At 38.9% G+C, this 15565-nt stretch overlaps 4 protein-coding genes across 4 annotated transcripts; 1 reads left to right on the top strand and 3 right to left on the bottom strand.

The window, feature by feature from the left end:
* Positions 1-731: 731 nt before the first annotated feature.
* On the bottom strand, positions 732-1202 carry LOC122321019 (uncharacterized). The gene has a single exon (XM_043209835.1). It carries the CDS (start codon positions 1200-1202, stop codon positions 732-734), a length of 471 nt encoding a protein of 156 aa, XP_043065770.1.
* Positions 1203-7480: 6278 nt separating this feature from the next.
* LOC122321018 (uncharacterized) lies at positions 7481-7831 on the bottom strand. The gene has a single exon (XM_043209834.1). It carries the CDS (start codon positions 7829-7831, stop codon positions 7481-7483), a length of 351 nt encoding a protein of 116 aa, XP_043065769.1.
* A 1644-nt stretch (positions 7832-9475) lies between these two features.
* On the bottom strand, positions 9476-9853 carry LOC108134404 (uncharacterized). The gene has a single exon (XM_017254691.2). It carries the CDS (start codon positions 9851-9853, stop codon positions 9476-9478), a length of 378 nt encoding a protein of 125 aa, XP_017110180.2.
* Positions 9854-12761: 2908 nt separating this feature from the next.
* LOC108134403 (farnesol dehydrogenase-like) lies at positions 12762-13986 on the top strand. Its single transcript, XM_043210109.2, has 3 exons — positions 12762-12899; positions 12963-13727; positions 13799-13986. The coding sequence occupies exons 2-3, from the start codon at positions 13152-13154 to the stop codon at positions 13976-13978; spliced, it is 756 nt and encodes a 251-aa protein (XP_043066044.1). The 5' UTR covers positions 12762-12899; positions 12963-13151; the 3' UTR covers positions 13979-13986.
* Positions 13987-15565: the final 1579 nt, after the last annotated feature.

Here is a 15565-nt window from a genome sequence, read left to right as displayed (position 1 = left end):
AAAATTTTTGGTTTTATTTATAAAGAATGTAGGGCTATGGATCATACTTAAAGAATACTTGAAAGATCAAGAATACCTGAACGAAGGGTGGTATTATATGGATTTAATATGGTAAGCTTCGTTTCTATTTGACTTGGGTTTTTATGAGGTATGTTTAAAAACCACTACTAAGATCATATATACATATGGGGATCATAGTATCATACTTCTTATATGATCTTCGTTGAGGATCTTAAATATTAAATAATAGGGATCTAAACTTGACAGATAGAGAAACCCTGATGATTCTATTATAAGGTAGGGTGGAAAGGGAAACTTTTGATATAATTTTCAATTGGGTATTAGAGAAATATTTAAAACCAATTGCTAAGATCATATAGTATGTGGGTTCTTATCGTAAGTTATTATCGTATTAGGATCTTAAATATTTTGGTTCTTTAATTTTAAAACTGATCTATACTTAATACCCCAAGAAAACCTTAAAGAAGAATTTAAATATAAGGTCTAAACATTGGAAACTTTGTTTAGCTCTTTAATAAGGTTATTGAGGTTTATCTTTGAAACCCATTAATAAGATTATATGAATATGAGTTCATAGATGATAATCTTATACGGATTTGTTTCCCAAGTACCAGGTATAATACAGTCAAGCCCCATTGATTCAGAAACTCTCCAAAAATCGTTATTCAATGCGAGTTTTCTTTATTTAATTTTTGGGTTTTTGGAAATTTCTAACCGCGGCGGGTGGTGCGAAGACGACGGTTGTTCCTCTTGGACCTGCTCGAGTTGGACCTGCTCCTACTGGACTTGCTCCTCTTGGAACTGCCATTTTTTATCCTGATCCTTCTGGTGACTCCACTGCGAAGACGATGGATGGTAAAGTGACGGACGTGCTTGTGCTTCTTGGTGCTGGCAGCAGTGGTTGTGGTAGTTGTGGTGGTGGTGGTAGTTGTAGTATCTGACGTGGAGTTCGACGAGGTGGATGAGGAGGAAGGAGTGGACGAGGACGATGAGGAGCTGTCCGAGGGAGTCGAGCTGGAGGAGTCCGAAGAGCTGCTCTCCGAGGGAGTACTGCTAGAGGAGTCCGAAGAGCTGCTGTCCGAGGAGGAGCTGTCCGAGGAAGCGGTGTCCGAGGAGGAAGCATCGGCCGCCAAAGCCACAGCCACCAGGCAGGCAAGGAAAACTACGCAAAGGAATCGCATCTTGTGGATGGGGGAAAGGTAGATCAGATCAGATAGTCCGGGAACTGTGTCTTTGCCAGACTCCGTTACCCCTTTATATATGGCACCGGAGATCAGCCAATCTGCTCTCGACACTCTATATTTAATCGGAGCAAACGACTTTTATTGTCCACCAGTCATTGTTCCCGCCTCATTTGAATCAAGTGTTTCCAGCCCGAAACACGCGCAGAATCGCAGATTATTTGCAGTATTTTGGTTCAACAATTCGAATTCGCAATATTTGCAAAAAAAAAATATAATAGTGACGGGGAATAGTGAATAATATATTGTTTTTTTTTTGTTGTTTATCATATTTGCTGTTTAAAGAATTTTTTAAAAATTTTCCATCCAAGTATTTTAAAGACAGCTTGCGATATGATCAGTTCTTAAAAATAAATGAGAGGTTAAATTTAAAAGAGATTATTTTTAAAGATAGTGATAATGATGAAGAATCTGGTTTAGAAATAGTTTTAAGATCATATATACATATAATATCATTTTAGGTCTCTTCAGGCCTAAGACATGAGACAAGCCCCTTTTTAATAACCCCTTCTCTTAATTAATTCTTAATAATAGATAGATAACCTTTTAAAGTCACGAACTTTATATATTATTTTTGTTACTAATTGAAAAAAAGGTACTATATATTTTAAGAAAGACAATATTTATAATAGAACCTCAACAAAAGCCTTTTTTTTCCACCTGTTCTTTTATCCAGCCTCTTTCAGATCAGATATTTGCACAAAATGTGCGTAGAATTGTGAATTATTTGCTTTTGTTTTGCTAACAATTTAAATTTGCGATATTTACAAACCAAATTATACATTTTTTATAATCTTTTCTAAAATTTTCCATACTTGAAACTCACAAGTCAATCAACAACTCTATATACTCTTATACCCCATCTTAACCCAAGAACAAAAATAATAATTTTAATACTTCATTTGGCACTGATTAAGATTTAAGATTTTTTTTATATTATTTATAGATTTTTTTTATTAAGAGGTTTTATAATTTTTATGTTATTTTAGAATCAGGTAGAGTAGTTGAATTGGGTTCTGGTCCCCTTCTCCTCTTTCTGGGCGTCGCATCGTTTTTTTTAATCCAAATTGGATATTATTTTGTTTCATCGAACTATGTAGGGCTAGTGGGGCTAGAGAGACTATATGAACCGGCAAAATGATCTCCTTTGGCAGGGATAACCTTCCGAGGTATAACCTTTTGGTGAAAACGACTCGCCGAAGAAATTTTGGCCGAGAAAGCCAAAGCCACCAGGCAAACCAGAATCGCTAGGTAGAGAAAGTTCATCTTGAAGGTTTTCAGATCGGATGATTCGGAAACTGTGTTTTCTTAACTTACTCCTTCCCCCTTATATAGCATCCAAGATATAGACCACTCTCTACTTGTCTATAAATTCTATTGAATCTCAATACACACAAACTTTTTTCAAAATTTTATGTATTTTATGTTTGTTTGCACTGTCTGTTCAAACTTTTTTTGTAACAAGACCTTTAGAAACTCGTTTCTCAGACATTCTGGAATGGAAAAGGGCTGTGTTTACAGAAACAGTGATCTATCATGTGTGTTCTACCACAATTTTTTGATAGTTTACTATACAAATAATGCGTCTGTTCATTATTATACTTTCCAGAAGAGTACAATGCAGATAAAGATCCCCCGCCCTATAAAGTAAATATCTATAAAGTTTTAAAGCAGAATGGTGGCAAATCGATCCAGAAATCGTTTAAGGTACTCCGCTTGAGAATCGGATGAGAATTGGGGAAGATATAGCCATCACTTTGGGCCCTATACAGAAAACCCCATTTCCAAGGGACCCCATCATGAAAAATGGAGAAAAAATCTAAAAAATATTTTGTCTCAGGGTTTTGATGCAGAATGGTGGCAAATCGATCCAGAAATCGTTTAAGGTACTCCGCTTGAGAATCGGATGAGAATTGGGGAAGATATAGCCATCACTTTGGGCCCTATACAGAAAACCCCATTTCCAAGGGACCCCATCATGAAAAATGGAGAAAAAATCTAAAAAATATTTTGTCTCAGGGTTTTGATGCAGAATGGTGGCAAATCGATCCAGAAATCGTTTAAGGTACTCCGCTTGAGAATCGGATGAGAATTGGGGAAGATATAGCCATCACTTTGGGCCCTATACAGAAAACCCCATTTCCAAGGGACCCCATCATGAAAAATGGAGAAAAAATCTAAAAAATATTTTGTCTCAGGGTTTTGATGCAGAATGGTGGCAAATCGATCCAGAAATCGTTTAAGGTACTCCGCTTGAGAATCGGATGAGAATTGGGGAAGATATAGCCATCACTGTGGACCTTATACAGAAAACCCCATTTTCAAGGGACCCCATCATGAAAAATGGAGAAAAAATCTAAAAAATATTTTGTCTCAGGGTTTTGATGCAGAATGGTGGCAAATCGATCCAGAAATCGTTTAAGGTACTCCGCTTGAGAATCGGATGAGAATTGGGGAAGATATAGCCATCACTGTGGACCTTATACAGAAAACCCCATTTTCAAGGGACCCCATCATGAAAAATGGAGAAAAAATCTAAAAAATATTTTGTCTCAGGGTTTTGATGCAGAATGGTGGCAAATCGATCCAGAAATCGTTTAAGGTACTCCGCTTGAGAATCGGATGAGAATTGGGGAAGATATAGCCATCACTGTGGACCTTATACAGAAAACCCCATTTTCAAGGGACCCCATCATGAAAAATGGAGAAAAAATCTAAAAAATATTTTGTCTCAGGGTTTTGATGCAGAATGGTGGCAAATCGATCCAGAAATCGTTTAAGGTACTCCGCTTGAGAATCGGATGAGAATTGGGGAAGATATAGCCATCACTGTGGACCTTATACAGAAAACCCCATTTTCAAGGGACCCCATCATGAAAAATGGAGAAAAAATCTAAAAAATATTTTTTCTCAGGGTTTTGATGCAGAATGGTGGCAAATCGATCCAGAAATCGTTTAAGGTACTCCGCTTGAGAATCGGATGAGAATTGGGGAAGATATAGCCATCACTGTGGACCTTATACAGAAAACCCCATTTTCAAGGGACCCCATCATGAAAAATGGAGAAAAAATCTAAAAAATATTTTGTCTCAGGGTTTTGATGCAGAATGGTGGCAAATCGATCCAGAAATCGTTTAAGGTACTCCGCTTGAGAATCGGATGAGAATTGGGGAAGATATAGCCATCACTGTGGCCCATGTACAGAAAACCCCATTTCCAAGGGGACCACCACGAAAAATGGACAAAAAATCTAAAAAATATTTTGTCTCAGGATTTTGATGCAGAATGGTGGCAAATCGATCCAGAAATCGTTTAAGGTACTCCGCTTGAGAATCGGATGAGAATTGGGGAAGATATAGCCATCACTGTGGACCTTATACAGAAAACCCCATTTTCAAGGGACCCCATCATGAAAAATGGAGAAAAAATCTAAAAAATATTTTGTCTCAGGGTTTTGATGCAGAATGGTGGCAAATCGATCCAGAAATCGTTTAAGGTACTCCGCTTGAGAATCGGATGAGAATTGGGGAAGATATAGCCATCACTGTGGCCCATGTACAGAAAACCCCATTTCCAAGGGGACCACCACGAAAAATGGACAAAAAATCTAAAAAATATTTTGTCTCAGGATTTTGATGCAGAATGGTGGCAAATCGATCCAGAAATCGTTTAAGGTACTCCGCTTGAGAATCGGATGAGAATTGGGGAAGATATAGCCATCACTGTGGACCTTATACAGAAAACCCCATTTTCAAGGGACCCCATCATGAAAAATGGAGAAAAAATCTAAAAAATATTTTGTCTCAGGGTTTTGATGCAGAATGGTGGCAAATCGATCCAGAAATCGTTTAAGGTACTCCGCTTGAGAATCGGATGAGAATTGGGGAAGATATAGCCATCACTGTGGCCCATGTACAGAAAACCCCATTTCCAAGGGGACCACCACGAAAAATGGACAAAAAATCTAAAAAATATTTTGTCTCAGGATTTTGATGCAGAATGGTGGCAAATCGATCCAGAAATCGTTTAAGGTACTCCGCTTGAGAATCGGATGAGAATTGGGGAAGATATAGCCATCACTGTGGACCTTATACAGAAAACCCCATTTTCAAGGGACCCCATCATGAAAAATGGAGAAAAAATCTAAAAAATATTTTGTCTCAGGGTTTTGATGCAGAATGGTGGCAAATCGATCCAGAAATCGTTTAAGGTACTCCGCTTGAGAATCGGATGAGAATTGGGGAAGATATAGCCATCACTGTGGCCCATGTACAGAAAACCCCATTTCCAAGGGGACCACCACGAAAAATGGACAAAAAATCTAAAAAATATTTTGTCTCAGGATTTTGATGCAGAATGGTGGCAAATCGATCCAGAAATCGTTTAAGGTACTCCGCTTGAGAATCGGATGAGAATTGGGGAAGATATAGCCATCACTGTGGCCCATGTACAGAAAACCCCATTTCCAAGGGGACCACCACGAAAAATGGACAAAAAATCTAAAAAATATTTTGTCTCAGGATTTTGATGCAGAATGGTGGCAAATCGATCCAGAAATCGTTTAAGGTACTCCGCTTGAGAATCGGATGAGAATTGGGGAAGATATAGCCATCACTGTGGACCTTATACGGAAAACACCATTTCCAAGGGGACCACCACGAAAAATGGACAAAAAATCTAAAAAATATTTTGTCTCAGGATTTTGATGCAGAATGGTGGCAAATCGATCCAGAAATCGTTTAAGGTACTCCGCTTGAGAATCGGATGAGAATTGGGGAAGATATAGCCATCACTGTGGGCCATTTAGGGGAGTATAGCTGCCATATAACCGGTTTTAACTGCAAGGGTATATCATTTTCGTTAGCTTTCCTCTCTTTTTATTAATTAAACAAAGGCTGATTACAATGAGAATATTTTGAATGAAACAGAATGACTTATTACAAGGAGAACCAGACCAGATAGGCCAAACATAGAATTAAAGCTAATGTTTGTTGAGGTTAAATAGAGATGATCTGCTGGTGAATGGAGGAGCTAGATCCCGAGTGCTATATAACTCGATAGAAATGGGTAACAACGACACAGTTTCCGAATCATTCGACCTGATCAAGTCTATTTGAAGATGAACCTCCTCTGCCTAACGATCCTCGCCTGTCTGGTGGCTCTAGCGTCCTCCGACTGCTTTGAAACAACAACTGATTCATCTAATCAAAACCCTTCACCCAGTCCATCCCCCAGTCCATCCCCTAGTCCTTCACCCAGTCCTTCCCCCAGTCCTTCACCCAACGTTAACGGCGGCGGCGGTGCCTTCAACAAATCTGCGTGTAACTCCATATTTGCCTCCAAAACCACGGTGGCACCTCAGAACAACAACCGGCAAGCTGAAAAAGACACGAAGGATGAGGATGACGTACTACCTCCCCCACAAGTATATGAACCCTAAACTAAAACCCTAAGCTAAAACTGTTTTTCCTTATTGAAAACTAAATAAAATTGGATAGATATACTATGTGTTTATCTAGAGATATTAACTAATACCACCAAGTCGCCTAAAAGTCTTTCAATGATCTCTGTTTTAAGAATTCTTACCAGAAATTGGATTTATGTAGATAACAGGTAGAGGTATACCAACCAGCACCTGGCGGATGGCAGCGGAACTATTGGAAATTGGTAGAACAAAAAAAACTGGTCACACTGGTCACAGCGAGCTTGGCTTTAAGGTTATAATTAACAAACCCCAATAGCCCATAGGTCATAGTACTAAAATAGTAAACAATAAGCTTTTAAAATTGAAGGAAAAAATAGTTAATATATCAACTAAAAAATTCTTGAAATGTTTCCATTTTGGCCTACTTCCCATGGCCTTAACTGGGCCGTTTTTTTTGGCGCCAAACTAAATTCGATTAATGCTTGCAGGCTTGGTAAATGTTATATCTTCCCGATCTTAAATAATCGTGTACTACCTTTTTCCAAAAACAAAATTGGTCCAACAACTTGATGCTTGAATTTTTCGATCCTCGGATGAGAGAAGAGGATCTAAGACTTGATTTATAAATGGTATCCACCAAATCAAGTCTAGAATGCGTTGTTAAATAATATTTATTAAAAAAAATAAAAACATCTTATTCTAGGGGGAATTGTGCCTCAGAAAATTGTCAGTAGGTGGGTTGGGGTCTGCTTGTAGAGCCTTCACATCTTGTCACATCTTTCGGATACGGATTTTACTCCCTGTTCCTCCTCCGCTTCCTCCTCTCCCTATGAACCTTGGCACCCTTGTGGGTGACGACCTTCCAGTGGTGGACGTGCTTCTCCTTGTGGGGGGTGGCTGCGGTGGTCGTTGTGGTGGCAGCCTCAGTGGTGGTCGTCGTGGCAGTGGAGGTGGAGTTTGACGTGGTGGATGTGGAGGTGCTGGCTGTGGGAGTGGCAGTAGTGGGGGTGGAAGTGCTGGCCGTGGGAGTGGCAGTAGGGGTAGTGGTGGCTGCGGGAGTGGCAGTCGGGGTGGAGCCCGAGGTGGTGGCCGAGCTGGAAAGAGCCACCAGGCAGGCGAGGATAGCTACGCAGAGGAATCGCATCTTGGGAGGTGATCAGATCGAATGGCTCGGAAACTGTGTCTTGGTAGTCGATCTTCCCGGCTTATATAGCTCCAGCAGCTCCCCAGAAGACTGTCGCTGTTTAATCTGAGCAAACATCACCTTGTTTTATTCTTCTGGTGGGCCTGGTCTTTTTAATCAGAAGTTTGCACAAGACGCGCTTCGAATCGCAGATAGTTTGCTTTCCGAAGAGAACAATACATTTGGAGACTGTTTGCCAAAACCCCAATGGAGGGAACTTTCCACCCAAATGCCTAATTATAGAACGAAATAGTACTAGGACGTGGCAAAACTAGGATGATCTAACAAGTAATGAACTAATTTAGTTAATTAATAATTATAATAATAATATATATATATATATTTTAGTGCAATAGTTCTGAGGAGCTAGTACTTGACCGATTTTAAGATTTATAAAATTGGGTCACAAATCTTGTCCTACTTTCTATTTTTTTTTATTGACTGTTGGTTGAACTTAAAGTGCCTGGAAAATAATGGTTTAACCCTAATTTAACAGACTAGAATTGGCGGAGTTATGGTCCCAACTCACCATTTAAAAGACCTTCATTTCTGAAAAGGATTTTAAATATTCAAAGCCCTAAAAATTAAAACATTTTGAAACATTTATGTTTATTATTTCTAAGCGCACAGAAATGCACAGTAAAATAATAGTAAACCATTCAAGCTACAAAAGGACACTGGTGCGTATACGTAATATTTCAAAAAATCGAATACTAAGCATGCAGTCTACTATCCATAGCCGGTCAATACTAGGCTGATTAGTATCGGAGCATCTTTCCGTTCTTGGAACTTTGGGTACTATCATACATATTCCTGCAAAAACTTTTACCAAAAATGTGGACACATTTTTCGTTATTTTTCAAAGAGCATCAAGATTTTTCCAAAAATTAGTCCAACAATTTTTATGTTTGATTTTTTAGTTCTCGTATGCGGATCAAAGAAGATTAATGTCCTGCTTCATAAATATTGGCCAAAAAGTGAGTGAAAAGCTGCCATTTTGGCTAAAAACGTTTCCTTCTTCCCAAATCGAATTTTTCCTAGACCGAAAAAGCCATATCTTGGCTGATACTTGGGCGATCCTCAAATCTCATACCTTCCCGATCTTAGAACTTCGTGTACCATTATTCTACATCAAAACCTGGCAACAAAAATGTTCACCTTTTTTTTGTAACTTTTCGAAGGGATTTTTCAAAAAGTTTCAAACTTTCATAAGGATTTTTGCCAAAAAATTATCAAAAATGTTCTTGTTTGGCTGTTTTAGTCCTTGAATGCAGATCGAAAGAGATTAAAGTCCGGATTAATAAATTATATTCCATTTTCAAAAATATTTCGAAATGCCCGAGAAGTTGTCCAGGGTGTGTTGAAAAATGTTCCTAACACTCCCCAAGATATCTTTGCAGATATATTTAAAGATTATCATATTATACCATCAGGTAATTCCTCAAGATTTTTGAAGGAGATCCTGAAGACTGTAGCAATAGTTGAACTATTGTTTGCGTTCTTAAATATTATTTATTTATAAATAAAAACATCTTATCCTAGGAGGAATTTTGTTGAAGAAAATAGTCAGTAGGTGGGTTGGATCTGGTTGTGGAGCCTTCATATCTAGTTGCGGTGACGGCGTTTCCTGTCGGAGCCAGACTGCTCCTTCCGTCCCCTCCTCTCCCTATGAACCTTGGCGCCCTTGTGGGTGACGACCTTCCAGTGGTGGACGTGCTTCTCCTTGTGGGTGGTGGCTGCAGTGGTGGTTGTGGTAGCAGCCTCAGTGGTGGTCGTCGTGGCAGTGGAGGTGGAGTTTGACGTGGTGGATGTGGAGGTGCTGGCTGCGGGAGTGGAAGTAGTGGGTGTGGAGGTGCTGGCAGTGGGAGTGGCAGTAGGGGTAGTGGTGGCTGCTGGAGTGGCAGTCGGGGTGGAGCCCGAGGTGGTGGCCGAGCTGGAAAGAGCCACCAGGCAGGCAAGGATAGCTACGCAGAGGAATCGCATCTTGGGAGGTGATCAGATTGGATGGCTCGGAAACTGTGTCTTGGTAGTCGATCTTCCCGGCTTATATAGCACTGGAGACCTCACCTGAGCATCCCAATCCGCCAGAAGATTGTCGCTGTTTAATAAGAACAAACATCACCTTGTTTCCTGATAGTTCTGCTGTTTTAATTAGGTTACAAGACGCACTTAGAATCGGAGATAGTTTGCTTTCTGAAGAGAACAATACACTTGGATACTGTTTGCCAAAACCCCCTGAGGAGAAAATAGGCCTAGACAATAGGCAAGTGTTTTGTGACAGACTTTCTAGTGGAAGCGCGTGGAAGCATCATCCATCTCATTGTTTTAACCCAGAGACTAAGTTATAACCTACATTTGGGAAATTCTATCTGCTATCATAGGAGATTTCAACGACATAATAACTTTTAAGATGAAATAGCTTGCTGCTATATTTATGTGAAAATGTTTTTTTTAAATATATAGGTATGTTTTATATTAACTTTACATGCCTTGTGGATATTTGTTGTTAGGGTCTTACATATCATAGGGCTCAAATAGGTAGCGTGAGAAAAATAAAAATAAATAATTGGCTTTTCTTAAAAACTGGGAGAGCAAGGATTGGTTTCCCTTTACCATTAGAAGTTGGGCTCAAGACATAATGAAATATTTAAAAATATAATAAACCCATATAACAATTTAAAAGCTTTTCCATGTTTCCTGTTCTTCCTAATTATTATGATCCTTAGCATCAGTCCAACAAAAAAGCAACTCTAAAGATAGAGAGAGTCTATCTAGATGGGCCCTAGAGAGAAACCTTATAGGGATCTTTGACATGATGATCTGGAATCCCTCTTCAGTTTAGAAAGTGTGTGTTGTTTCCATTATTAAAAATTATTTTTATCTATTCTAACTAGATTACTCTATTTCGATCTAATTATTAATTTAAGAATAAATATCAACTGGATCAAAGTTCTTAATCCTATATCTTATCATAAAAATAAATAACATAATTCATACTTTGGAAAAAATGTTACTTTTGTTTAAGCATTAATGTTCAAAACCACAAACAAACCCATATAATTAATAAAGATTAATAGATGATTAAGAGCTAATACATTGATTAGGATTATAAGAGAAAGTAAACATATAACCTTTCCATTATTATAAGTACCAAATTATTATATTAGCATAGCAAAATGGTTCAAACAATGAAATACTGCAAGAATAGTGGGCCTATAATTAGGAATCTGTATGGAAAAATACCCTCGATTGGGGTTTTGGCAAATATTGCCAAAAATGTATTGTTCTTTTCGCGATTCTAAGTGCCTCTTGTGCAAACTACGGATTCAAATAACAGACATATGTATGGAAACAAGGTGATGTTTGTTCTTATTAAACAGCGACAATCTTCTGGCGGAATGGGATGCTCAGGTGAGGTCTCCGGTGCTATATAAGCCGGGAGGAGCGACTACCAAGACACAGTTTCCAAGCCATTCGATCTGATCACCTCCCAAGATGCGATTCCTCTGCGTAGCTATCCTCGCCTGCCTGGTGGCTCTTTCCAGCTCGGCCACCACCTCGGGCTCCACCCCGACTGTCACTCCCGCAGCCACCACTACCCCTACTGCCACTCCCACGGCCAGCACTTCCACCCCCACTACTGCCACTCCCACAGCCAGCACCTCCACATCCACCTCCACAAACTCCAGCTCGACTGCCACGACGACCACCACTGAGGCTGCCACCACAACCACCACCGCAGCCACCACCCACAAGGAGAAGCACGTCCACCACTGGAAGGTCGTCACCCACAAGGGTGCCAAGGTTCATAAGGAGAGGAGGGAGCGGAGGAGGAACAGGGAGCAGTCCGGATCCGAGAGGAGACGTCGTTTTCGTAACTAGATTTGACGGCAAGGAGAATTCAGACCCCAACCCACCTACGGACCATACTCTTCCACTTACCATACTAACTTTTAAAATAAGTTTTTCTGAATTTGAACTAAATGAGAATAAAATATGCATTTAAAAAATATATTAAAAGTAGTGAGAAGTTACATCTAAAATCTAGATCTAGGCCTTGAAAGAAAGCTCAATATTTTATGATGCCAGCTTTGGAGTTTCAAGTGGAGCCTAGTGGTGCTAATCCATCTCCAGGATCTTATTCCATCTACAACCAGCAGTCCCAGTTTCACCTAAAGGGTTGGAATTGGTTTTATTAGTCTGTGAATTTTGGTGAAAAGGATCTACTTCATCTATTTTAAGTTTAAAGTCCAGTTGGATTCCAGATAGACGGTGGCATGAGGGGTTGGAAGGCACTACCAGTCCATAACTCTTGTAGGTTCTTGTGAGGATAGGAAACTAAGAGCTTTACCAATTTTGACCAATACTCTACGAAGAAAGGGTTGAGAAAGATAATATTATTCGAAGATAAGATTTCATTGAAATTATTCAAAGTATAGGGGATAGGACTACCTCAATTCTTCTTGTATTATTACTTCTCTTATCAGACCTCTTAACTAATTGTAAAAAATTTATTGCCTTGTCATGATTAATCAGAGTGGCACTTAAGATAGTGAAATAGATGACCAGCATATAGCACAAAATTAGAAAATTTAAGATTAAATATGATTTATTTATTTTAAATCGTCCAATATTTAATTAGACATTCTTACATAAAACTGATACTAAATAAATAATATTACAATTATGTTATTTTCTTTTTTTTCCTGGAAATATCAATCGGAGGAATCAAAAGCGGGAAACTCAGTCAAGTTTTGTTCTGATCAGTGTGACCAAATAAATATAACTACTGAGCCTTAAAAATACTGATAATGCATTGAATTGGCAGCACTTTTCAAACTAGACTGCCTATCGATGGACAATTATTTAGATTAATACAAAAAACAAACTAGTTTTGTCTTTTTTTCTAGTTAATTTAATAGAATATAGTTTATTTTCACATTTACTAGTTAAATTTAATTCTTCTTCTTTATCAAATAGCCTACTTTTAGGCAAAAACTTCAAAAATACCCCGACAAGGGCATGAAAGGTGCAAATCATGGTTACTCGAACCAAAACTCATGCTCAAAAGACTCTTTTTTTTCGTTTCAAGAGGGACGCTGACTCGCAACTTATCAGCTCCGAGCGGAAGTATATAAGCCACTCGGACGGGCCTCCCAACTCACATTCATAAACCAGAAGAAGTCGAGCCCACAACTCACTGACCTCCCACTTCACTGATCTCACACCTCACTGATCTTCCACATCACTGACCTCTCCCAACAAAAAACTAAAACCAAACATGGATCGCTGGACAAATCGCGTTGCTGTCGTCACGGGTGCCAGCTCCGGAATAGGAGCCGCCTGCTGCAAGGATCTGGTCTCCAAGGGAATGATAGTGGTGGGTCTGGCGCGGCGTGAGGATCGCCTCCAGGAGCTGAAGGACTCCCTGCCGGCGGACCAGGCCAATCGTTTCCACACCCACAAGTGCGATGTCAGCAAGGAGCAGGATGTGATCGATGCCTTCCAGTGGATCGACTCCACCCTGGGCGGAGCGGATGTCCTGGTGAACAATGCCGGGATCTTGAAGCTCAATGCGGCCATTCTGAAGGAGGGTAATTCGGAGGACCTGCGTGCCACCCTGGATACCAATGTCCTGGGCGTGGCGTGGTGCACCCGGGAGGCGTTCCGATCGCTTCAGAAGCGCAAGGTGGACGACGGATATGTGGTGATTGTAAATAGTTTGGCAGGACACCGGGTTCCCGTCATTCCCAACTTCAGCTTGGGCATGTACGCGCCCTCGAAGTACGCCGTCACGGCTCTGGCAGAAGTCCTGCGCCAGGAGTTCCTTAACAACCAGACCCAGACCAAGATCACTGTAGGTTTTTCTATATATATTAGACTTGACATGTCCTTTTTTTAATCCTCATTTTTATAATCAATTTCCAGAGCATTAGTCCCGGGGCCGTGGAAACTGAAATTGTGGACAAGTCCCTCGTCAAGAAGTTCTCCGACATGGAAAGACTGCGCCCCGAGGATGTGGCTGATGCGGTGTCCTATTGCATCCAGACCCCACCGAACGTCCACATCCAAGAGCTGACTCTAAAGCCCATCAAAGAGAACATTTAGAGAAACGTTTAGAGCCAAGGATCTTTCAATGTAGATCTTTCATTTTCAGCTTTAAATTTTTTTGTGAAACACTTTTAAAGGCTTTTATCCTAATATTTAAAAATCAATAAATAATGCCTATGAATCGCACTTAGAAAATTGGTATTGGCCAATTTAAGAACATGAAATGGTGCCATTTGTCAAAAAAACTATAGAAATCTATAAAATTCTATAGAATTTTCTCAAAATTTCGGAACGATGTCGTATATCTCTGCCACTCTTCCACCGATCTGGCATAGCTAGGGAATTTCGGATTCAGGACTAAAAAATGCTTCAAAATGGATGAAATGTTTTAGAAATTAGTCCTGAAAATTATCGTCATCTATTAGAAAAAATTAATCCTTTGAAAAAATGGGAAAGAGTGTTAAAAAACTTGTATTGCCCAACTTTGATTCAAAAAGAAGCTACTCGAAGATCTAAGATCGAAAAGGTTAGATATTTGTGAATATATGAGGTTAATATTATTAAGTTAAGTTATATCAAGCTAATATTTTTTCAGAATAAAATTTTTTGTGATTTGCTCTCCATCTGTTCCCATCCAAGCCTTGACGCCAGGTTTTCAGAATATGTAGATATGTTGGTTACTCTAAAAAGATAGTACAATATAAAGTACAATAATAATGACCAACCTTAATTATTTCCGTAAAAAATAAAACAAGCCCCCCCCAGAGATTTCTGGTATTGTCATTCAAATATTAAATTTTTTAATGACCCATTTAAAAAGCAGATAAAAAAAAACAAATTATCTCAAAATTGGCTCTAATTGCTGTCTAAAAAAACTGCCTTCTCACTTATAATTCTCATTTCAAGCAAAGTTGCTGATCAACAATGAATTTTACTCAAAATAATACTACGGTGAGAGCCAGAACGACATGATTCCGGAATAATAGTGCCAAGTCACGGTTACTCAAATCTAATCGAAAGCTTGAGAGCTCAAAAGCTTCTAGGTTCTGAGTGGAACTATAAAAGCCAGTTAGGTGGGGTTCTCATGGAATAGTTCCAAAGGGGAAGCCGTCGGAAGCTTCGGGAGGTTAAGGTTTTAGAAATAGTACTAATAGTACTTCTTTCATTTGAATTTATACATTTTTTCATTTCCAACAAGGGAGTTTGAAATGTTATTAATGCCTAGAGTTCTTCTAGAAAAAAGCTAAGTTATAAGGATTAATTTCTAAAACTCATACAGCGACTATATTAAACCAGTATCTATAATAAAAAACCTTTATAGGTTTACCAATATTTTCAAGATAATAAAAACGTTTTTTAATTTATTTTCACCTTAACTAATTTTATTCAATTGTCAATTTCTCAGTTACAAAATTTGCACTTAAATTTTAACTTTTTTTTTTGTTTTAATGGAAAATGGATAGTGAATGTGAGGGTAAGTGGGTGTGTGGATGTGAAAATTTACTAGATGATTCTATATGCGGTATAATTTAACTAAATTTTCCCCTAAATAAGTTTCGATGCCGAAAAAAAAACGCAAAAAAAAAAAACAAAACAAGTTACTAAAATGTTAAATTTCAAAATTTCCAATCCGCTCTGCTTAAA

The sequence above is a fragment of the Drosophila bipectinata genome, chromosome XL, assembly GCF_030179905.1.
Source record: "Drosophila bipectinata strain 14024-0381.07 chromosome XL, DbipHiC1v2, whole genome shotgun sequence".
NCBI classification, from domain to species: Eukaryota; Metazoa; Arthropoda; class Insecta; order Diptera; family Drosophilidae; genus Drosophila; species Drosophila bipectinata.
Note: the sequence above shows the minus strand (reverse complement) of the source record. Positions and strands in the feature narration are given on the sequence as shown.

Excerpts from the sequence above, each read along its gene's own strand:
- LOC122321019 (XM_043209835.1), bottom strand. The coding sequence starts at position 1,202 with ATGCGATTCCTTTGCGTAGTTTTCCTTGCCTGCCTGGTGGCTGTGGCT.
- LOC122321018 (XM_043209834.1), bottom strand. The coding sequence starts at position 7,831 with ATGCGATTCCTCTGCGTAGCTATCCTCGCCTGCCTGGTGGCTCTTTCC.
- LOC108134404 (XM_017254691.2), bottom strand. The coding sequence starts at position 9,853 with ATGCGATTCCTCTGCGTAGCTATCCTTGCCTGCCTGGTGGCTCTTTCC.
- LOC108134403 (XM_043210109.2), top strand. The coding sequence starts at position 13,152 with ATGGATCGCTGGACAAATCGCGTTGCTGTCGTCACGGGTGCCAGCTCC. Across the intron at positions 13,728-13,798 it reads AGACCCAGACCAAGATCACT|AGCATTAGTCCCGGGGCCGT; the intron begins GTAGGTTTTTCT and ends ATCAATTTCCAG.